Source organism: Anabrus simplex, chromosome 10, assembly GCF_040414725.1.
Source record: "Anabrus simplex isolate iqAnaSimp1 chromosome 10, ASM4041472v1, whole genome shotgun sequence".
NCBI classification, from domain to species: domain Eukaryota; kingdom Metazoa; phylum Arthropoda; class Insecta; order Orthoptera; family Tettigoniidae; genus Anabrus; species Anabrus simplex.
In genome coordinates this window covers 60,659,195-60,684,243 of record NC_090274.1, presented here as the reverse complement: position 1 = coordinate 60,684,243, position 25,049 = coordinate 60,659,195, and the positions used below count along the sequence as shown (strand labels likewise).

At 39.3% G+C, this 25,049-nt stretch overlaps 2 protein-coding genes across 2 annotated transcripts in view; one reads left to right on the top strand and one right to left on the bottom strand.

Annotated features, from left to right (window-relative positions):
* LOC136881806 (mannosyl-oligosaccharide alpha-1,2-mannosidase IA) overlaps positions 1 to 1,086 on the top strand; it is a 90,238-nt gene extending 89,152 nt beyond the window's left edge. The window contains exon 9 of the mRNA XM_068229396.1: positions 311 to 1,086. Within this exon, the coding sequence (XP_068085497.1) occupies positions 311 to 430 (120 nt within the window). The 3' untranslated portion in view covers positions 431 to 1,086. The remainder of the gene's footprint in view (positions 1 to 310) is intronic.
* A 13,512-nt stretch (positions 1,087 to 14,598) lies between these two features.
* LOC136881971 (centrosomal protein 43) overlaps positions 14,599 to 25,049 on the bottom strand; it is a 40,155-nt gene continuing 29,704 nt past the window's right edge. Inside the window, exon 8 of the mRNA XM_067154444.2 lies at positions 14,599 to 18,822. Coding sequence (XP_067010545.2) covers positions 18,751 to 18,822 — 72 coding nt within the window. The 3' untranslated portion in view covers positions 14,599 to 18,750. The remainder of the gene's footprint in view (positions 18,823 to 25,049) is intronic.

The window sequence follows — 25,049 nt, the reverse complement described above, 5'->3', positions numbered from 1 at the left end:
TTTTTCTGTGACAGTAATTTATCTGATTTCATATAGTAAAAGTGAAGTTATATCTTGACTACTGAAGTAATTATAGTACGCAAACTTTTTCTTGAGCTCTAGTTCCCATTCAGCACTATGGAGTTCAGGGCTCAAGAAAAGTTTCGCGTACTATAGGTGCACAGAACTTTTATATATATTTACTCCATGCTATATTAATTTTTCTTAACAGGTTAAGAAACTCTTACAGAACAAGATTACAACACCTTATTAAAAGTCCATAGCAACAGAAGGGATATTAAACATTGCTTTTGTTTCTATCTTGTTCCAGTACCTGTACATGCTGTACAGCGACGACTGTCTGCTCCCGCTAGACGAATGGGTGTTCAATACAGCAGGCCATCCCCTCCCCATCAAGAACATGAATGCACTCTATCGTGAGATGGTGTAAAGAGCTGTAGATATTGGAAGATGTTACAGTATTTTTTTAAAGATGAAATGCTGGTCGTTTCAGGATCATAGGGTAGATTAGAAATTTTCTTCTTTTAAGAATTTATTTTTATATATTTGTAAACGTGTAGAACTTTGCTATTAGAAATATGAACAGGTCTTTCACTAACCAACATATAGGATATGGGAGCGGTCAGGCGGCGCTGTTGTTGTGTAGTGTGCATTTGACAGGCATCCAGTTGGGAGTGTTGTTGCTGTGTGGTGTCGAAGTGAAATGTGTTTATTTCACCGCTCTAAAGCACGTTTTTAAAAAGTGTTCAGCGTTCTTGGATTAGATTCGAGGTTGCCCTTGGCAAAAATGCATTCATCAGAATGTTTCAAGGATTACGTGAAAACTCGCAACTTTAAAATTTTTAATAATTTCATACTTAAGTCAGAAACACATTCAAAGAAGCAGCTCCAACATTTATTGTATTTATGAGGTTCTAACTCGCACCTTTCTCTGTCAAATTAGTCTTATGAAAAGATAATCCATATTTATACTTAAAAAATTGGCTTCCTCTTCTGTGCAGCATATCATTTTTGAGCCTGATACTCTACTCCAGAATTTTTTAAATTATTTTGCTACAGTTTTTATTTTGTTTGAGTCATTGTTTTGTATACTCTTGTATTACTTGTGATTTTTTAAAATACAAGGACTGTAAAGAAAGTATTGGCAACGTAGTCCAGATACTCGCAGGAGATCGGGCGTGCGCAAATAGGATACGAGAGCGGTCAGGTGGTGCTGTTGTCGATGTGTAGTGTGCATTTGATGGGCATCCAGTTGAGAGTGTTGTTGCTGTGTGGCATTGAAGTGAAGAGTGTCCATTTCACCGCTCTAAAGCACCTTTTCAAAAAGTGATCAGCGTTCATGGATTAGAATCGAGGTTGTCCTTGGCAAAAATGTATTAGAATGTTATTGAGGTTTTCATGAAACCTGTGGCGAGAATGTATTACCGTATAGGACGGTTTCACGATGGGTCAAGGAGTGATATAGATGTTGATTCCCATAAGGAACCTGAAATATTTGTCCTGAATGAGTAAATTTATAATACCAATATAAATGGTCTGTTTTTGGATATTATATATTTTCCAGCTAACTCATTCCTGGTTGCCAGCGTTTCGCCCCCATGTGCTAAGTTGGGCTCATCAGTTGGTACATAGCACACCCACCAAGACGCATGGCTAGTGCAAACCGTGGAGGCCACTGCGTAGGCTACTTGAAGCCACCGGCAGTGCCAATGCACTATGCGAGACTTTAGGGAATCAACATCTATATCCTCTGATGGCCAAGTACGCATCAATTTTTGGTAAGGAGGCAAAGTCTCTCATAGTACATGGGCACACTTAGCTCTTACTTCAGAAACTGGAGACTGCAACCCAGCATGAATAAGACAGAATCTGCTTTCTTCTATCTCCAAAACAAGTTGGCTAATACAAAACTCCAAGTATGCTTTAATGGCTCAGTGCTAAAGCACAATCCTAATCCAAAGTACCTCGGGGTAACGCTTGACCGAACCCTATCTTATAGATAGCACCTTGAAAACCTCGGATCTAAGTTTAGATCACGTAATAATATTTATTTAAATTGTGTGGAACTTCATGGGGTGCTTCAGTGGACACATTACGACATACTGCGCTTGGCCTCGTGTATTCTGCAGCTGAATACTGCTCTTCAGTATGGCTTAACAGTTGCCACGTGAAGAAAGTCGATGTACAACTTAACACCACCATGCGTATCATCTCTGGTACTCTGAAGCCTACTGCAACGTACTGGCTGCCAGTCCTGTCCCATATTGCTCCACCAAGCCTGCGACGTTCAAGAGCCCTTGTTCAAGAATATGATAAGATCATGTCCAATTCAACTCTACCTATCCACAGAGATGTTGCAGATCTCTGGAGACAAAGGCTGAAATCCCGTAAGCCACCAATGAAAACAGCTAAGAATCTAATGGATGCTGGTTTCAATTTAAAAGAGGAATGGAAAGAGCAATGGTTTCGTACAGCTCCGGAGTGGCCAAGCATCTTTAATCCAAATCACGCTCCAGCTGGTTTCAGTGTGCCAAGAAGAACGTGGGCACTACTAAACAGGTTTCGCACTAATTGTGGAAGATCTACATTCTCCCTTCACCAGTGGGGCTTCAGGGACTCTCCAGCGTGTGATTGTGGTGCTTTAGTCCAGACCATGCATCATATAATGGACGAATGCCCTCTGCGTGCTTATGGTGGAGACCGAAAAGACTTTGCTGATGTCTCAGTATCCCTAGTGCAGTGGATGAACAATTTACATATCCATGAGTAATTGTTCCCTACTTACCATGTATTCTTTGCAGGTTTTTCTTTTGTATAATATTGTATATACTTGTCCATTTTGTAAATTCCATATGCTTAATAATAACTGCCGGTGGCTTCAAGTAACCTACGCAGTGGCCTTCACGGTATGCACTAGCCATGTGTCTTGGTGGGTGTGCTAAGTACCAACTGATGAGCCCAACTTAGCACATCGAAATGCTGGCAACCAGGAATGAGTTAACTGGAAAATTTATAATGTCCAATAACGGACCATTTATATGGGTCAACGAGTTCCATGCGGGTCGGAATGAGACTGCGGATTTGCTCCACGCAGGTCGGCCATCGCAAGGACCATGTTAGGAACGATGACATTGGAATGGAACTGGAAGTGGACTCGACAGAAGAGAAACTAAGGACTTCGAGAGTAACATGGTATGGACATGTAAAACGAATGCGTGGCACAAGAACACCACATACATGGCTAGAAAAGGGTTGAAGGAAGAAGGCCAGTTGGAAGACCTAGGAAGAATTGCTTACTCCAGCTGAGAGAGGATGTGGAGAGAAGAGGAGGGAATTGGGAGTCAGTAGTGAAAGAGAAGACATTTCTGGACAGACAGTGATGGCGAAGACTTGTTCAACGCCACCCTACCTGGCACGCTGGAGGGGTTCTATAATGATGATGGTAATGATATCGGCTGTCCATTTCTCAAGACCAGATTGACTCCATGATTGGTCTCCTTTCCACAGACCATCGATGGACTGTCCGGGAACCCCTCCGAGGCCGCCGATTTCCTGACATGTTACCTGTACTCTGCGTAGTAGGATGCACAAAAAAATAATTTTGAATCAAGTTTAAATGAGAGAAGTGCAGAAGATAACCCACTGTATAGACTAGTATATGATCATTTAAGGAACAAAAAGAAGAAAAAAAGAAGAAAAACTTGAAGATCTTAAATTTATATAAGTACTGTATTTACGCAAATAATCCCCTCACATTAAAAAAAAAATTGGGGTAAGAAATTGGGGTGCGGGTTTTATTTGCGTCAAGCTCGAATCTAGCGGGAAATATCATTGCTATTAAATACGATTTTGTTTATCAGTATAGTACTGACAACCCTACATATACATTAGTAAACGAGATGTTATATTTTAATGTTAATGAAAATAAGAAGTCTGCATAATGATTCATCATGGCTTTATTTCTTATTTTGCTGAAAATAGGAAATTAGGAAATTGGAGTCTTTCCGGTGTAATTGTCTGTTTCGCTTTTCGCAGCTCTACTTCAGATGACAGGGTGGCCCCTGCCTCAGCCAGAAGCATGCTATAAATGGTCCCTGTCTCAGTGACCTGTCAACAGGTGATGACAGCACTTCCTGCCTGGCATGCTGCTAGCCGGCCTTTACCCTCCAGGCCGCACCGTCTGGAATGTCAAAGCGTCTGGAAATGGTGGGATGCGCCTATCTTGCATGGGCCGTAGTGTCATTCTTCTGTGTGTGTCAGTTGAAGTTAATCACATGTTCGAGATGGAAACTAAAGGTACATGCTATAGGTCTTTCACGGTCAAAGAAAAGCTGCAGATTATAAAAGACACAGAAGATATAGGAAATCGTGCAGCAGGAAGAAAATATGACGTGGACAAGAGCTGTATTCGTAACTGGCGAAAAAAATAAATTACGGCTTCAGCAAACTAGTAGTAATCGCCGGGCATTTCGTGGACAGAAAGCAAAGTTTCCTGAGACTGAAGCAAGATTGTGTGCATATATTGACGAAAAGATACAATTCAGATGTGCCGTTACAAGTGAAATGTGCCAACCTAAAACCCAATCAATTGCAAAAGAACTAGGTGTTACGGGATTCAAAGCTAGCCGTGGATGGCTTTCACGATTTCACGTTCGTCACGGCTATAGTTTTCGAAGAAAAACTACCATCCCGCAGCATCTTCCAACAGATTATGAAGATAAAATTCTGAATTTTCACAAATATGTGATCAATTTACGCAAGAAAAACTCTTATATACTTTCACAAATAGACAACGTGGACCAGACACCAATTTTCTTCGAAATGCCGCTTGATTGTACTGTAAATAAAAAAGGTTCGTCCAATGTCATGGTTAGAACTGGCGGGAATGAGAAGCAAAGATGTAGTTATGCTTTGTGTAACCGCAGATTGAAGAAAACTGCCCCCATATGTCATATTTAAATGAAAAACAATTCCAAAAATAAACGTGAAAGGCGTTATCGTAACAGCGCAACCCAAAGGGTGGATGGATAATAGACTAATAGCAGACTGGGTGAAACAGGTTTGGCAACGGTGCCATGGAGCATTACTAAATCTCAGAAGTATGCTCGTTTTAGATAGTTTTCACGGGCACATTACTCAAGAAGTTCACAATGTTTTTGACAAGGAGTAGACCAGACTTGTTAATAATTCCAGGAGGTCTAACATCCGTTCTCCAACCACTTGACGTGTGCATTAACCGGCCTTTTACGGCGGCAGTGAAACAAGTGTACACACTTTGGATGGCAGACAAAGTGCCTGAAATTACGCCTACTGGTAAAATCAAGCGCCCAGAAATGAGGCAGATTTGCGAATGGATAAAACGTGCTTGGGATTCCATTCCTCTGCAACTGGTGGAGAAGAGTTTCAAGAAATGCGGGATCTGTAATTCGCTGGACAGAACCGAGGACAATGTACTGTGGGAGAACAATAATTGTGACGATGAGGAAGACTGCGATTCTACCAGTGATGACAAATGCTAAGAAGATTACAGGTAAGGGAGCATTAATGTACAGTATATTTCATTTATATTGTGTATTTCTGCGCAATTTTAAGATACACAATTACAATGCGGTTTTGCTATTGCAGGATGCCGGACGCTGCTGCTACAATCGTAGTATAATATGTTTGCTTTTTTTTTTTTTTTGTATGTGAATCCTGCACTTTGCTAACTTATGTACTATTTATATCTTTTATTTAAGCCCTAATAAATCGTGGAGTGATATAAAATGTTTGTTTATGCTTATGTTACTCCATTGATGCACGGAATTTTAGTTCATTTCATTTTTTAAAAATGATCCTTCCTAAAATTAGGGTGCGGGCATTATTCGGTAGCGGGGATTATTCACGTGAATACGGTATTCTCATTCATTTCAACAAAATTTTATGTATTTTTCAATTTTATAATATTTCATTGGTTTTCTTTATTCGTTGATATGGTAAACGACGACACAATACTTCTTTAAATTGTAAAAAAACAAAAGTGTTATATTGTTTTATTCTTTGAACTGACCACTGATGAAGGGAATGGATGACTTTCCGAAACATGTACGGTAAAATACATAGTTTTCTTTCATTATAAGGTGTATTGACAAGGCGGACTCAAGTAAAACTATTTTAAATAGTTCTGTAATAGATTTAGAGAACGCCTTGCCAACGGTCCCCAACAGCTTCCCGACATTTGCGGGTGACTACATCGAAGGAATGTAATGCGATTGTGCTTGTTAATTCTTTAAATATTGTGTTCTATCAATATTGTCACTACTTTATTTACAGCCCTCGAAGAAAGTCAATTTCCTCTCACAAAAGTGAACATTTCTCAGTGTCTGACAGCATGAACGAGAAAGGACCACTTCATATAAGTTTCTTGCCTGGTTAATATGCACATGTTTGTAAACAATTTACCAATAAAAGTATTACTAAAACATTTTTAGTCTTAATAAGAGAGAAATCTTATAGTACTTCTTTGTAAACCAACTATTTTGCCGATCTTTTCTGTTCTGGTAATATCTATAAAATTAGGCTACGCACATTCGTAGCTTACTTTAACAAAATCACAAGCTCACATTTGGATTTATAGTTCGGGAAGTAAAGATTGTGGGACCGAAAATATCACCACCCTCATTGGGCCTCAGTTTAATACGCGGGGTAAGGGGAGGTTCTTGAAACAGTGATGATTTTTAAGTATATGATATGGTTTGGGATTAATAACTCCAAAACCAAAAGACATGCAACGGCAGTTACGATGTCTTATGATAGAACATTTGACACCTTATATTTGCATAACAAAATGATCCAAATCACAAAAGAATAACATGGTAACAGAGGAATAAAATATTTAGTTGGAATTGTTTTGAAAAATCTTTAATTTCACTGCCTAAATTTAATTTCCAACCCCTCATATGGGGTATCATTAGAAAGCTCTGTGAGCCTGAGCTAATGGTTCCACAACGGTTGCCTTACCTTAATGTGCTTGATATCGACTTCTGAATGTAAATTCTGTCTCATGATGCATTGTTGAATAGAGAATCGTATGCCCGACAGAATGGTACCATTGCAGTAGTCTTAGGATAATAGTAATGTAGGTACTTAAACGCTACCAACAGATATCTGACAAGTAGGAAACAGTGTTTTATAATTTGTTTCGCTGTTTTCTTAATAGACGTTTCTCAGTTGATAGATAAAGTTGTAATACGAATACATTGGCCCATTATTGGACATTATAAATTTTCCAGCTAACACATTCCTGGTTGCCAGTGTTTCGCCCCAGTGTGCTAAGTTGGGTTCATCAGTTGGTAAATAGATCACCTACCAAGACGCACGGCTAGTGCATACCGTGCATTTACTAATTCGGGACAAATATTTCAGGTTCCGTATGGTAATCAACACCTATATCAAATAAAGTTGTGCGCTGATTAATTTTTATTACAAAATAATGACATCAAATACTGCAATGCTTGACCATCGCAACGTTCCAATTTGTCGAAGTAAATGTCAAATGTAGCCTATTTGTACCACCAATGACCTGTGCGGGAATCCGTATAGAAACAGTGGTTACACGTGATTCACAGGAATAACTTAAGAACATGTTATCCACAATAACAAGGTCTATTAGAACCTGACCTTTGCTATAGAAATACTGCATTGGGTTGTACAGAACACTTCATAAAGTTAATAAACCTGTGCATTCCCAAACACAGAGTGATGTATAATTTGAGATTGGAGCACTGTCAGTTTCAGACTTTCTAAAAATAAAATAATTCATCGGTTCCATGTTTTAAATATTTACTTCTGTCTTATGAGCTGAAACAAGTTCTTTGTAACAATACCCGGAATAAATAAATCTTAAAGAGCATTCAGACACACAGCCCTTCCAATGTCATATTTCGTGTACATTTCTAAGCTTATATATATGGCATTCATTACTATCGTTAAGGCCTTCGATTCAGTCAATCGAGAAACTCTTTGGAGGATCCTATCCATAATTGGTTGCCCTCCAAAATTCATACAGATTCTTTGATTAGTGCATGATGACATGAATGGTGCAGTCCTTTACTATAGTGGACATGGAGAACCATTTAAGATGGCAACGGGTGTAAAACAGGGCTGCGTGATTGCCCCCACATTGTTTTACATATATATATATTGGTGTCATACTTTATAGTTGTTGATTCCCATAGGGAACCTGAAATATTTGTCCCAAATGAGTAAATTTATAATACCAATATAGTCCAATAACGAAACAAATATATTGGTATTATACTTCCTTTGAATAGTCCTCCATCTGTCCTATATACAATTTCTACCAATCTTAGCAGATTGCAAGCAAACACTAAGGTATTTACTGCTTCTATTCTTGAACTTCAGTATGCAGACGCTAATGTTATACTGGCATACTCTGAAGATCATCTTCAGCATAATCTGGATGCATTTAACGAGGCATATAGGAGCATTGGCCTAGACATAAACACCAGTAAAACGCAAATTTTATATCAACCTCCACAAACCTGTAACGCTGCTGCTGGTGATATCATGATTAATGGAACTAGCTTAAAAAATATTGAACACTTTCCCTATCTGGGCAATCATCTTTCAACAAATGCAAACATTGATGCTAAAATTCAATATTGTCTCAAATGTGCCAGTGCAGCCTGTGGTCGTATACGCATTAGGGTGTGTGACAACCATAACATCAACAATCAAACTAAGCTGTATGTATACCAAGCCATTGTTGTTCCATCTCTACACTATGGTTGAGAAACTTGGGTTACATACATAAGGCACTTACTATGCCTGGAAAAATATCACCAGTGATGCATTAGGATAATCCTAGGAATAACGTAAGCGTTTTAGAGCAAGCTAATACAACCAGCCTAAGAGGCTCTCATAATAAAACACCAGTTTCGTAGGACAGGTCATGTAATTCGCATGCCTGAGCCATGTCTCCCAAAACAAATCATGTACTGTCAGTTGAAGGTCAGACAGAGAAAACAGGGTGGGGAACAAAACTCTATAAAGATTTTCTGAAGGCAAATCTAAAGAAATGTCAAATTGACCCAGAAAATTGGGAGGTTGTGACATCTACTCGTCCAGAATAGCATCGCCTCATCCCCGAGGGCATCTATCTTTTGAACTACAATGGAGGAGACTCCTTGCCGACAAAAATATGCTAAGAAAGAGCGTATGAATAGCAGAAGTAACATCCTTCAAGGACCAGTGGCTACCCAAGACAGCGTGTGCCAACATTGTGGAAGAGTCTGTGGTTCCAGAATTGGATTATACAGCCATCAAAGAACTTGTGTGATTTGAACTTTACCTTTTGAAAAAAATCATACTTGTTAACGTGTGATAGCCTAATAATAATCTTAAAAAATAAAAATAAATAAATATAGACATCAAAATATTTTCCAAAAATCTGTTTATATTTACCGAATTTAACATTAAAAGAAATCACTAAAAAACAGGCTGCTATATTTTATCTTATTATTCCATAAACTCTTATTTCTACTATCCATAACTTGGTAGGGTAGAATGGAAATGAGACGGATCTCAGTGTGACTAAAAGACTGTAAAAGACCTTACACGATTATATTCTTAAAAAAATAAAGTAATCTTAATATGCAGTTTATTTACTCTAAGATCACGACGAGGTCGCCACAGGTTCTTGGCCTCATAATTACAAATTTAATTACCACTGTGTCAAACTGGTTATAAGAAAATATTGAAGGTATTTTTTTGTCAATAAGAATGAGATCGCTAAATGCTGTCCCTAGTTCAGACACACATAACATCGTAGCTTGCAACCCCTAAGTGCACGCTCGACATCACTGAGATAACTTATGAAAACAAGCTTCTGATCACCGAACGAGTTGGCTGTGCGGTTTGGGGTGCACAGCTGTGAGCTTGCCTATTAGGGTTGGGCACTATGTCCCTGTTTCGGCACAAGGTGCCGGTGCACAGTTATGTTCCGCTGTTCCAGAACACCGAGTGTCAATTGTTCCGAAACATTCTCAAGCGAGCCGGAGACACTGACTCGCTGTCCCATCAGAAGCGCCACTATGCACTGCCCTTCGCCTACTAGCTGAACTGTGCAGCGGGCGCACGGGACGCGGGACTGTAACTGCGCAGTGTAGAGAACTTCGAGAGGCAACATTACATGCTCCGCGCCAGTGGGAACTGGGAGTGTGCCTGTACGGAACGTGCTGTGTGGTGTGTGCCTGTGTGTAGCTATGGCCATGTCCAGCATAAAGCTGCAGGGAACGTGAACGAAGAGTCGGAACACTGAAATTCGCGCCCAATAATCACGTTAAAGGCTGCTTTTAGGTTAAGATATTTCCGGTCAATATAAAATACACATAGCACGGTTACAATGGCAGTGCAGGTGTTTAAAAGTAACCAATTCAAGAATATTTTTACCAGTTGAATGTATTGGCCTGTATTGTGAGTAATTAGTGAGTAATTAATATCTCGAAAATTTCCCTCAACACTTTCTCGGGGATTGACGTTAAACATTAATTTGGACTTTAAGGAACCTTTTAAGCCCAAGAAAAATATGGGTCGTCGCTTTTGAATTAAAAATATAACTGGATGAATACATTGTTGTACTTTCGTGCTGTTAGGCCGGACGCACATAGAGAAGCAGTTGGCCGCAGAGCAGGGAAGAGCAGAGCAGAACAGCGCGAAGCTTACGAAATTGCGAAGTGGATGTGAGCGCACATTGCCACGCAGGGTCTCGTCGGTTTTCAGAAATAACATGTTTTCTTTAGACTCTGTGATACTGGGGCATCCAGTATAAATAGGCTCTTTTTTCTTTTTCTTCAAGCATTCGCGATTTTTCTCATTTTGTTAGTCATCTTCACAATTTCCCTTGTGCTCATGGCAACGCGGTTATTCAGCTTAAGACAATCGCAATAAAAACAACCACCTTCGCCAGTTTACAAGACTGAACAATATTTCTATGTTACCGATGTTCGGCGTTCATATGGACTAAGCAAAGAATTTAATTCATGATTATTTTCTTATATTTTTTACGTCGCACCGACACAGATAGGTCTTATGGCAACGATGGAATAGGAATGGGAAGGAAGCGACTGAGGCCTTAACCCTTCAAGTGGCAAACGCCTGATATCAGGCGTTTTATGCGTTTGCCGAGTGGCAACGCCTGATATCAGGCGTTTTGACATGCTCTTTATTTTATTTCGATAATCGTATTATTATTCATCGAAATGTGCTAATTACGAATCAATTGAAGGATAAATGTTCGGCCATAATCATGAAATAGTTTGTATAATAACATCTTACACTAATCTAGTGTAAATCGTTGCCAAAGTAGCGTCATAATTCCGCTGTCTTTTGCTAGCTGCTACATACTCAGCTGAGCCAGCTATATTTAGTCGCCAGTTTTCCTTCTGATATCAATCTGAAGTGTTGATATGCACTCATCTCAGCAATACTGAATCATTTCCTCACAGGAACAGTGAATAAATCTTCAAAGGGACAGTATCAGATTGTTTTAGGTACAAAACTTGAACCTAGGCAAACCGTTTACTTTAGGCAAGGTGACATTCTACTGGTTGCTTATAAAGAGACGAAAACAAGGAAACCAGTTTGTCTCACGACGGGATGTTACATTGAGGGAAATGGGTTGAAACCAATACTGATTCATAAGTACAATAACTTCATGGGAGGTGTAGATAATAAAGGTAAGTGCATTTTCCATGCCACTTGTTCCAGACCCACTAGAAGGTACTGGAAGCAGTTTTTTCAAATCTTCTAGATATGACATTATTTGACACATACGTCCTGTACATAAAGAACACGGATAAGCCTTTAGCAAGATGAGACTTCATGATCACTATAGTTAGGGGATTGCTAAATGAACAGTTCCCAATTCCAGTTGTGAGGCCAACAAGTCATGCAGGAGGCCCCTCTCATGCTCTCGAAATATTGCCTCAGAATAACAATCGCGTATGTGTTGTGTGCTTGAAAGTAAAGAAGAAGAAGAAGAAGAAGAAGGTGTCCAGGATGTAATGGTGGTATTCACCAGGGGTGTTATAAACTAGTGCACTTCTGGAGGCCTCACAATCATGGAGTAAAAAGAAAGACCCACCCAAGTGACTCCGAGTGAAATGTACAAGTGGTACCATACAATTGTTGTATACATTGTTGTATAATTTTTCCAGCTAAGAACAGTATTATAAACTATATACTGGTACGCACCTATTTACTATGAACTGGTGCTTCTTTTGTATATGTCATTTTTTAAATTTACCTAAATATCAACATTTTATATATAGCAAAACTTTTGCAAAAGTAAATAATATAAACAACAACATATTTTTGGTCTTACACTTTGTGGATGATAAATAACAGCTTTAGTATCATCATCATCATCTTATTCCTTGTACTTTTGAGGATAAAAGGGTGTGCTGTTTATGTATGTATAACAAGTCAACGATTTTTAACACAATTTATACTAAGAGTCTGCAACACCGGTAAAATATCGCTGCCATTACAGGATAAATGACCGCCACTTCGAGGGTTAATTAAGGTACAGCCCCCCCCCCAGCATTAGCCTGGTGTGAAAATGGGAAATCACGGAAAACTATCTTCACGGTTGCCGACAGTACGGTTCGAACCCCCTATCTCCTGAATGCAAGCTCATAGCAAGGCGATCCTAACCGTACGGCCAACTTGCATGGTAAATTCATTAATAGGATCACAGTGGGGGAGAGGGAAAAATATGTATTTACAAATGTACTGCTAGATTTTCATCTAGTTGTCACAAGACACAAGATACTAAAATCAATCAACATTGACAGTCTGTTGTGAACGCGTTTGCATTTATATTTGACAAGACATGATAAATGATTTTCCGTATTTATCTCTTCACATAAATGTGATGATGGATGACGGCGACGGAGTCGGCGATGATGCTCTCCATAATCAGCATTAGATCTTTGTCTTAAATTCTATATGTTGTGAGAACTTGGGTCACGGATTGTTTCATAGATATATGAGGATTACAATCTTTTGTTTGCTGTTTGTTTAACGTCGCACTAACATATCGAAGGTTTTCGGCGACGGAAGAAGGGTGGAAGATTGGGAAGGTACCGGGCGTGGCCTTAATTAAGGTACAGCCCCAACATTTGCCTAGTGTGAAAATAGGAAACCACGGAAAACCATCTTCAGGGCTGCCGACAGTGGGGTTCAAACCCACTATCTCCCGAATGCAAGCTCACAGAGGCGCGACCCTAACCGCACGGCCACTTGCTCGGTGGATTACATTTTAGGCCTTTCTCTAAACTACCTTGTTACGCAGCGTGAATAAAAGTATTTATAGCCTAGACTGTAGTGCCTTATTCTCCGAATTTACATACCGATTTTCATTAAATTCTGTTCAGCCATTTTCTCACGAACATACATACATACATACATACTGCATTGCAGTCCACATGATTCACATAGTACCTACAAAACATGGTGAGACTGAATGGCTGTGGTAATTTTCTCCTCCATTTCTTAACTAACTACGTGACACGTGCGCAGGAAACCGTATTTCGAAGACTGCGCGTGGTAGGCGGAAGTAGGTGCAGAACCGGCCTGCTCTGCTCTGTCCTGCCCTGTCTGTCAACTTGCGATGGTGCAATGATTTGTGTGGATTACAAAAATCTGCTCTGCGCTGCACTGCTTTAGCTGCTTCGCCTGCGTCCCAATGTGCGCCCCCGCCTCATGCTCTCTGCACTTCGAATTCCTTCCCTCTCAACTTCCATTTACTTTCTTCAATATCTCGAAAATTTCCCTCAACACTTTCTCGGGGATTGATGTTAAAAATTAATTTGGACTTTAAGGAAACTTTTAAGATCAAGAAAAACACGGGTCATCGCTTTGGAATTAAAGATATAACTGGATGAAGAAATGTTGACACTCCAACACAGGGCGGCACACAGCCGGTATCGACAGGCAGACAGCCAAGGCCAACTAATCTATCTAGTGCGGCCTTGGCACAGCACGTTCAATTCAGGCACATTCCAGCTGAAGCGGAGCATGTCCTGTTGCCTCTCGAAGTTCTCTCTAGGACGCAGTTACAGTCCTGTGTCCTGTGTCCCGTGTCTCGGCACTCTGTACCGAAACACTCCGCCTCAAGTTCCTAATGTTGCGGAACAAGTGAATGTTCCGGTCTGCCCAACCCTATTGCCTATGGGAGATAGTGGGTTTGAGCCCAACTATCGACAGATCGGAAGATGGTTTTCCGTGGTTTCCCATTTTCATACCAGGCAAATGCTGGGGCTGTACCTTAATTAAGGCCAAGGCCGCTTCCTTCCCAACTCTTCCCAATCCTAGTAGGCCTTTCTTATCCCATCGTCACCATAAGACCTATTTGTGTGTCGGTGCGATGTTAAGCCTATTGCAAAAAATAATAATAAAATTAATAAATCCAAGCTTCTGAGCAGTATCCAGGGTCTTCTGCTAGCAACCATTCAGTGTAGTCGCAGATATTTATTAGTTTGGCTATATCTTATTTCTTATATACCAAAAAAAAAAAAATTCATTTCAAACCACTTTCATTTTACAAAATATTTTATTTTCTAAAAAACATTATTCACAATGCATATACATACAAGAATTATTGACAAGTTTCACAATGGAGGGAGTACAGTAGTGTCATATCGAGGATATTCCATGCCACAAGCAGGAATTATATATAAAGGCTGAATGTCAGTCTTTTCTGTACAATAAATGCTAAAATAAAGGCTTTCCATGTAAATCTTACATTAAAAAATTATTTAATATCATCTTATATTAAACTAATAATAAATACAAAATGTTCCGTACACAGAGTAGATCCTGTACATTCATACGTGACGATGTGGGTGTTTCAGAAAGAGACGTAAACAGAAGTGAAACTAGGGCACACGGAGCTACTCAGGTACTAATGATACTGGTTGGCACTGTAAAACTGATATTGCTAATTACAACCATGGTGACCAAATGCTGTACAGCCTCTTCTTTCCATTGCAGTTTTCACCAAGGTAGCTATTTTAAAACTGACAGTCATGCGGAAGTGACTAGCTTTGATCTTTGACAGGGATATTAAGCCGTGTTGACATTTCAAAACCTACACCTCGATATGCCTGTGAGAGGGCAGGCGACACACAAATCTTAAACATACTGATGGCTATCTCAACAAGGACTTAAACTATCATCTTAAACAGGTACAGGCGATGATGAGGATGCTGTTTGAGGGAGCCAAGAGACTGTACCGGCTAAAAATGTACCAGAGCAAAGTGCAGCATCTCTTCTTGATTTTACAAGCTAACGGATACAGCAAAACTGAAATCAAGAGGGCTTTTGAATCTCCTCCAGGATCAGAGTAAATTATAGACAGCAGTTGCACTCAGCTAAGGACCCTCTCTCCAGTGCAGGTGTGTATCATACTCCCTGTTTGTGTAAGAAGTTTTATATCAATACCACCAAACCCAACATTAACACAAAGCTGAAGAACACTAGTGTCATTCTCACCTCAACCAATCAGAAAAATCTGTAGTGGTAGAATATGCTCTCTCTTTCCTCGATCATGACTGAAATTTGAGGAAACCATGGTTCTTGTTACCACTGACCAGTTTCACGTGCATCTCTACCGAGAAGACAATAAAGCATGACAGCAGTTTCAACAGGCAAGACGGCTTACAGATTAGCAGAGCTGTCAGACGACTTAAGTTGAGTGACAATGTGCAGGTCATGGAAACACCAATCTCTGAGAGAGGCAAGTTGATGCTGGCGATACCACAAAGCCTTCTTGCTGCTATCAGTCAGGGCACCCAGCAGCGTGTCATTTCATCCTGAGAAGGGTTACTGAAGAACGGTAGAGTTGTTGACATATTTAATGTCAACATAGCCTAATATTCCAGAAAAAGATCAAAGCTTGTCGACCGACATCAGCCGTAAAAACCTTGCTCCAGTATAATAAACATCTGGAAGGATTGTGCAACAAGCATCTGCACTAAACTAAAGCAGCTGAAGAATCCTGGTTTTTCCAATTTTCCTTTATGATGCAGAAACTTGGACAATTAAAACAGAAAATCAAAAAAGAACTGATGCTATCAAGATGCACTTGTATAAAAAGATGTTCGTGAAGGTAGGAAAAGAAATATGGCACCAATTCTCAGTAAACTCAATATGAAGAAAAGGCTATCCTCCATTTGTAACCAGAGCTTTCTGCAATTCTTTGCTCGTATACTATGTCAATACTTATAAAATGGCAGGAGAGTCTAAGCTTTAAAATCACAATCAACCTTTACTTTTCCCATTTCAATATTACACTTTTCATTATGATTATTTCTTTAGTTAATGATGTCAACAGCAAGAAAATACCCTATTTGCCTGCATAATTTTTGCACCCCGAATTTTGATTAGTAATTATTAGGATTTTTATTTTGGCTGCATCATACTCACTGTCTCAAACCGTACTCCGCGTCTGTGCCCAAGCGCTGCAGTCAACGAAGTCACCTTCATCTTCAAAAGGAAGACAATATCAAAATGTGATTTTCCACATGGGATACCACCAGTTGTAGCCTAGTCTGACCTTGAGCGAAACTGCATTCTGATCCTGGTGCCTGTGCTTTGTGCTAAGTAGTTCTATTTTTAGAGTAAGCTTGTGAAAGGCTTGCAGGCAGTTATCGCACATGCATGCTGTAATTCATTCTGTGTAGTAGTGTGTTAAAGAGACAGTATCGTAAGCTTTCGTAAGCAGGTAGCACAGAGTAGTCAAATGTCTTTTAGTGTTCCACGTACTGGTGTTTCAGTTCATTAGCTGTCGTGGGGAAGTATGACAATACATTCAATTTTAAACTAAATGAAATAAATTATGCAGGGGAAGAAGCAGAAAGAGGCTCTATGTAACGCTTAAAAAAGGTACGCAATCCTTCAGAGGTCCAAAGCACAGGAAATAACCCGTGAGCGATAATGAGCTCTTACTATACTTCAAGAGGATTAGGGAATAATGGAATTGTGGTATAACACGAGATGCTTCAGTTTCGTGCACATGAAATTGCTTCACAGAGAAATAATACTGTAGTGTGAAGAACATCTGTGTCAAAAGCTGCCTAGTGACCACATGGAAAAGGTGATAAATTTCATTTCTATGAAACACCATCTGAGGCAACACCATTTGTATTTATTGTCAAAAATTGGCAATGCAGAGCAAATGCCAGTGTTTTCTGACATGCCAAGGAATACCACTTTGCAAGAGAAAGGAACTTCAAGTGTATTAATCCAGGCATCAGGCGCAGAAAAACAATGATGCACCATCATACCCATAATTACTGCAAATGAAAGTAAACTTCCATCTTCGAAAGGAAGAGAATATCAAAATGCAATTTTCCAAGTGGGATGCATGTATGCATGCTGGATGGACAGCCGTCTGATGAAAAACTGTATGGAAAAGCCATCCTGGTGCTACCATCCACGTTAATGGTGGATAGCTTTAGGGGACATCTCATGCAAAGACAGAACAGACATGGTAGTAATTCCAGGTGGACTGATATCTGTTCTACAGCCTCTAGATGTGTCAAACCTTTTAAGAGCCATACCCACCATTTTTATACAGAATGGATGGTAGCGGGGATCACACATTCACTTCGGGTGGCAAAATTCAGCGATCTCCTTTAGAATTAATGTGCCAGAAGATAGCAGGAAACTAGATTAATTCTGTGTGAAATGGTTATGAAGAGCTTAAGAAAAATGGAAATATCCAACTAGTTGAATGGTCTTGGAGATGATGACTTATGAAACAACACAGAATCCCACTCTTCTCAATATGATGACTCATCATTAGAGAGTAACAAAGAAATGTAGATGGGAAAATGTGTTCAACACTCTTTTTATTATAGGCATGTGACTTGGATTTTCTTTCAGTGTCCGTAATGTTAATGCATGAAGGCCTATGAGCATATTACCTACTTTATCATTAAAGATTTGTAGGCAATTAAGTGTAAGACAATACCCTAGGCCTATTTTTTTTCACGTGGTCAAAACCAGTGGTAAAAAGAAACTAAAGACATATCAACTTGAGGACTTGCCTCCTGTCAATTTCAATGTATATAATATTGAACTGATGGAACATGGACAGCCTACCATAAATAAATACGGCATGTCATGTTTTGGTAAAAAAATGTTTTAATTTGCATTTGTATATGAATGTTCAATGTTCACACAAAATGGTATTTTCACAGATATCGTGGTTATTTTATTGATTTTATCTGCAATGTCAGTGTAAGATAAGACCTTTCAGAAAAAGCCTGTGCAAGTTATATAGCTTGATTTTAGTACAAAAAATTTGGCCAAAATAGAGCAAAAATTACGTGAACAAATACGGTATAGGTAAATAGTAAGACAGTAAAAAGATATTTTTCTCTTGAAGTTCTTTCACATTTTAAATTTACACAGTAATCAGTGTGTTCTCTATTAGTTCTGTGATACTAGCTGGCTCCCCTCCAAGTAAAACAGTGGGAACATTAACAGTTTGACCACCATCTTGGGAATTGGTAATATTAAATATCAGTTTTTAACTTAAATATAAATACAGATGTACCAACCAGCATTGATAAGATACCTGGAAAGTGGCTGTCCTTTGCTCTACGCCAGCTGATAGTTGAAGTACTCTGTGCACTACAAGTGCGTCATGCTCATGATTTCTAGATACTAATCCTAGTATTATACATTTTCCATATAATCTGCTAATCCACTGAGGTTGGACAATGTAGCATCTACGGTTAACTCCTCCACCTGTAATACATAAAAACAAGAGTTTAAGCCTAACAAACAGAAGAAGTCACAAGAATGAGTTAATGAGTTATATACACTGAGATAAAAAAATCAACTGAAGCCAAATATATATGTAGAGGAAATGAGGTAAGCAGCACGTTACTGTGCAAGCACACATGGTAAAAGTATACATAAATGGACCAAAGCCTTTCTTTTATGTATACTTAGTCCGTGCGTGCTTAAACGGTAAGTTGCTACTCTCAATCTGTTTCATAAATATAAGGTCACCATTGGCTGTTACCCATTTCAGTATATGCAATTTCTCTGCTTACAATCCACTTGCACTCAATGCTGTTTGAGCTTATACTTCTAAGGAGTGAACAAGCCAATTCTAGCATGAAACATGCATCCAAACAGATTGCACTCGATGGATGGACCGAGGGAGGAGGACAAGGTTAACACCGAACAGAGTATGCGAATCTGTCAGTTATACTCATCATCATGCCTGTGATGCTCTTGCTCAGTCGTAATTTAAAAGCCGTTTGTTTGGCGCCAAAGTGAGCGATCCTTGGCAAGGGCGTCCCAGGTTTGAGGATTGATATCTGTGACCTTCATGCTCTGTTTAAGCTGGTCTTTATAATGCTTTGAAGAAGCACCCCGGGGGGCTTTTGTCCGAGGGAAGTTCACCATACAAGAATTGGCAACGGAGCCTGGTGTTACTCGTACAGCAGATGTGCTCAGTCCATTGAAGCCAATGGCCAACTATGGAGCCTTCTACACTGTTCATGCATTGCTTTCTTGAGAAATGCAAGATTGGAGACATGGTTCTGCCATTTGATATTTAAGATGAAACAAAGTTTCTGTTGATGAAAATGCCTCTCAACTGAGTAGCACTGAAGTCTAAGAATTATTATTCATCATCATTTTCATTTCCCCTTGTCCAGCTCCTGCCAGGTTGAGGTGTTTTCCACTGTTGCCTCTCTTCCCACCACTCCTCTTCAATAACTGTACTCCAACCCAGTCTTCGTTTTTTATACTGTTCTTGACAGAGTCTATCCATCTTGCTCTGGGCCTCCCTCTTGCCTTCTTTCCTTCTATCTTGGCCTCCAATATTGGTTTTGGTAACATTCCCTCCTCCATTCTCGTAACATGTCCAAATCATCTCAATTTATTCCTCTTCATCCTATCACTCAGTTTTTCTACCCCTATTTCTTTTCTGACCTCAATATTTCTTACTTTGCCTCTTCTTGTCTTCCCTACCATACTCCTCAGTAACTTCATCTCACTGGCCTGAATTTTACTCTCATCTCTTGCTGTCGAGGTCCAAGTCTCTGATGCATACTTTAATATAGGGGTGTAGTATATCTTGTACATTATCTCTTTACATTTCAGGGGAACTTTTCTGTTTCACACCAGGTTCTTTACATTCTGATAGAAAGTATTTCCCACTTGTATCCTTCTGCTGATCTGCTTGTCCAACCTTGCATCTTGCATTATTTCACTTCCCAAATATTTGAAGCATTCAACAACCTCAAGGTTTTGTCCCTTGATTCTAACAATTCCTTTTCTCTTCTTGTCACCACTACTGTTTTGCTCTTCTCTTAATATTATTATTATGTCTAAATACATGAGAAATTCAGCCTACTTAGGTCAGAGACATGTTGCTTGCGAGTGAGTACTCAGATGATGAAATAACATCTGTCGTGACCACAGCAGTAATGATGTAATCTCTGAAGCTCATAGGTAGTCCTTGGTTGTGGTGACACTTCTCAAATGACTTTGGAATAGCACCACATGCAGCAATAAGGAGGCTGATATTTGTATGTACACTTCTGAGGTTCTACTTCTCCTTGAAGTATGGGACCTGTTGGGTCATATATTGCCTTTGTTTCAGCCACCACTTGTTCACTGTAGTGTTGAAGGCAGACTGCAGGGCTGATTAATTATTAGCTCATGTCTGGAAGTTTTGGAGAAGGTGATTATGTCCACATGATGCTTACAGCCATTCGAACTTCATAAACTTTAAGACTTTTCATTCTCAAGACAATTGCTTTCTGGGATCTAACTGGATGACAACGCAAATTTCTGAACAACAATCTGTGGTCATGCTGTCATAGAAAGTGTGCATGTGTTTCAGTCTCAAGGCAACCATTACGTATTTCTTAGAGTTTGTCAAAACAAAATCCTGTTGTATGCTTTCTGGCACAAAGAGTGATCAGTTGAAAGGAAGGAACACATTCTTTTCCTCTTTAATGTTTATCACGCCTGATTGTGGAATCAGTTACCAGGACTATTATTTCAACCTCCGATTGGTCGCGAAATTAAAACCACAGTGAGAATCCGACGAAGCGTTGTGCAGATGTGTTCCACAGTATCTCTAGTATGCCTGTCGACCACATCACGACACACTTGTCAGTTCTGAGTATGCAGTGAGCATGTCTCCCGTCAAGTGTGAAGTATGTACTGTCATTTGAAGGAAGGGATCCGACACTTCGAAAAATGAAGGTATTGGCCAAAGAAAGACAAGGGCCACGAAGGGTATGAAAATGAAAGACTCCCTCAGCTTCCAGTACTCTAATACAGGCGGGATCTGAAAAGAACACGAGTTGACCAAGGGAGGTCTGATAGGATAGGATGAAAGTAAAGAGCCTGGCACAAGTAAGTGGAAGTAATGCGAAGACTCAGCTGAGGGCCCTGTGGTCGCTAGCCCACACCCCCAAGTTGAGAGCCCGTGGGGTCACTTTTAGCCACCTCCTACAACAGGCACGAGATACCATAGGTGTTATTCTACTGCCCCCACCCACAGGAGGAGGCTGTGGCCTTAGTTAAGGTACAGCCCGAGAATTTGCTTGGTGTGAAAATGGGAAACTATGGAAAACTATCTTCAGGGCTGCCGACAGTCAGGTTCGAGCCCACTATCTCCCAAATACTGGATGCTGGCCACACTTGAGCGACTACAACTACCAAGCTGTGTCTCAACTAGGTTGTGCAGAATGTCTTCACTAGAATGAACTGCTAATCTCAGACATTTGGGCTATCGAAGTAGGTTGTGCCTCCAGAGATCTAACGCACTGGTCCAATTTGTCTCAGAGGCATATGCCGCGATTCAGGTCAGGACTCTGTGCAGGACAATCCAATCGGTGAAGACTGTTCTCAGCCACAGGAAGACACCAGGAATGTCACAATGCTGGAAGCATTTCAATGGCTAGAATTTTACAGTATGGCTGCAATTTTGTTCTGCCACGAACCACCACCAGTGGTCCAACAGGAGGGTGTGAAAAACTTTCTCACACCACTACCAAATTTCCTAATGGCTACAATATACTGCCAGAAGATATCTTCCAGAGCAGTCACCTCAAATCGTACCAAATACAGTGGAGACAATATGCGACACTGAGCGAGATATCGAGGGACAGCTATTGGAGCGCTCTCTAGCGAGTAGACCTGAAAACTACTGATCCTGTCATAAGAGCACGTGTATTTGTGTGTGAAGTTTTTGGTGTTATTTATATGTTTTCAATGAGTTGACATAATTAAATAGTAGCATGTGTCATTCCTTGATATCTCCTCTCAACATGAGGGCAAAGGTATGTGCTGTGTTTGGCTGCAGTAATTATGAAGTAGAGAAGAATGCGCTGTCTTTCTTTCGCTACCCTCGTGACCAGAAAATGTAAGTAATATTGTGTTTGCATATACAGTATATTCTTCCAGTGACATTTTTATAGTACTTCATAATCTTCTGACCTGCTTTACCCATATTTTAACTGGCTTAAAATATAATACGCATATTTTATTGTATAGTGCAGCAGTTAACCTTCAATACCGATGTGTTGTTGTAGATGTGATCTGTGGGTTTTGAAATGTCACAGAAGTGATTTGGATAAGGTGTACGAGAAAGAAGGGACGTTACACTTATATAAGAATTATAAGATCTGTTCAGATCATTTCCAGGCCAGCGACTTTAAAAATCCTCGACTATACAGCCAAGAGTATGTTACATTTTTACTCTAATTGTACGTAAATATTCCTCAAAACATCACTATCGACAACATTTTCATACTTTTCTTTCTTTTATTCCTCTTCTCAGAATAAAGCCGGGATTTTATAGATTTTCTTTCTGTTAGTAGGCTTCATGTTAAGAGGAAAATTGTCCAGCTTTTAGATGTTAATTCGTTGCATCATGTGTGTAAGGAATGCGCCGATATTTTTATTGACAAGTGTCTTAATGTGATAATACAATGTTTTTAAATGAGAAAAAAGACAAATCTAACCGTAAAAGTTCAGGCAGGAATGCTAAAGCAAAAAAAGTAATGCATAAATGAAAGATCAAGCCATTTCACAGCAGTCCATTTCATATCTTTTTTATGTGTCTAATTTCAGTCTTTAAATAATAACCTTTTAAATAATTCTTCATTCATTTATCCAGAATTGCTTTAGCAACTTCAAAGTTAATATCTCAATAATACTTTCTTTCTAGATGTAATTTATTTATCCATTTCCATTGATATTTGAATTTAGCGTGACTTTTCAGGTCAAGTCACTAGGAGCGCCACCGTCGAATTGTCTCCCATTTTATCAAGGCTAAATAAATCCGTAAATGTCGCGTATTGTCTCTACTGTATTTGATGATACATTTTCTTTCAATAATAAAATATATAGCCTAGTCATTTAAATCCACGCAGACAGCAAAAGGAAGTACCAGATATTTCTAAGTTTAACCACACATATATATATTTAAAAACTACTTAAATAATACAGGAGACACGATAATGATTATATCAATGCGGGAGAATAATGCTGATTAAAAAGAATCATACCTTTCCTAACTCTTAAAATAGGTGAGAAAATCACCAGAACGAGCCCTTTTCTAAACAGTGATACTGACATAAGACTAACTTCACTTGCATGTATTAATTTCTTTCAAAAAGAAAGGGAGTTTGTCATGATTCACCAACAGCATCTACTTGTCAAATTTCTCTAATCATTGTGATTATGCAGAATAACAGAAAAGGACGACATTTCATACTGAAAATAAATTTATAGTTCACATTGCACATACAGTAGAACCTCGATAATTCAAAATCGGTTAATTCAAAATCCCACGTAATTCGAAGAAGCTCTCGTTCCCGGAAACATGACATACAGTTTTGCATGTTATTTAAATTGTTTAATTCGAAATACGGATAATTCGTAATTCGAAGTACATTGTCGGCCCCATTACCGAAATTCAGACTTTTAATTCGAAACTGCCTTTATATTTTAAAACAATGGTATGTTACAGAGTAATTTCAACTCGAAATTTATCCGCGTCATAATAGAACGCGTGTTCCGGAATGTGGAGGGGTAGCTTTCTGCACTTACACTCACTTCGGTGGGTCTACAGTGCGCTTCATGATTGCCAAGTTGAATGAAATCGGAATTCTTTTGTATTCAACCTTTTAAGGAATGCCGTAATATCACGCAACAGGCAGTGTGTGGAAAAACAGAATGCGCGAACACTGGCGATGCCGACAGTTGACGAAAAAGCATGGCTCATATAATAAATTTGTAGGCACCGAATAATACTGTCATTGCCGATGAAACTGCATTGCTTTATTTTAATGCAAGCCCAAACGATCTTATGGTTCTAAAGGAGAAAGTGCCAGCCGGAGAATTGTACAAGGGTCGGGGATAATGGTCATTGTAGTGCGTTGCAATTGCAATGCACATGGAAGCAAGAAACTTTATCCCCTCGTCATAGAGGCCTTTGCACTTCATATTATTATTATCATTATTATTATTATTATTATTATTATTATTATTAGTGAATATCCCGTGACAAACCATAATTTATAAGTGATATGTTAGGGGTATAGACAGTGAGACTAACTTACTACATGACAATTGAATTTAAAATAGATATGACTTATAAATGAGGAGTTCGATAAGCTACAATGTTTTAAGGGCGTCGGGCATTTTCCATCCCAGTACAAAGCATCTAAAAATGCAAACAGTACAGATATCCAAAAAATAATGCATTTGCACAGGGGAACCAGCATAATTTATCCTCGTCTTTGAATTGTGTGAATTTTCTTTCTTTCGTTGCGTGAGGTTATGTTCGTCAGTGATTTATCCAAGTGCATTATTTGAGCATTGTAAATGCACCTTGTTGGATACATTTCGGAAATAGTTTTTCCATGGCATTGGAAAGGTCGAATCGAGGTGATTGCATGTATTAATGGGTCTTAGAATACTTTGTGACGCGGCAA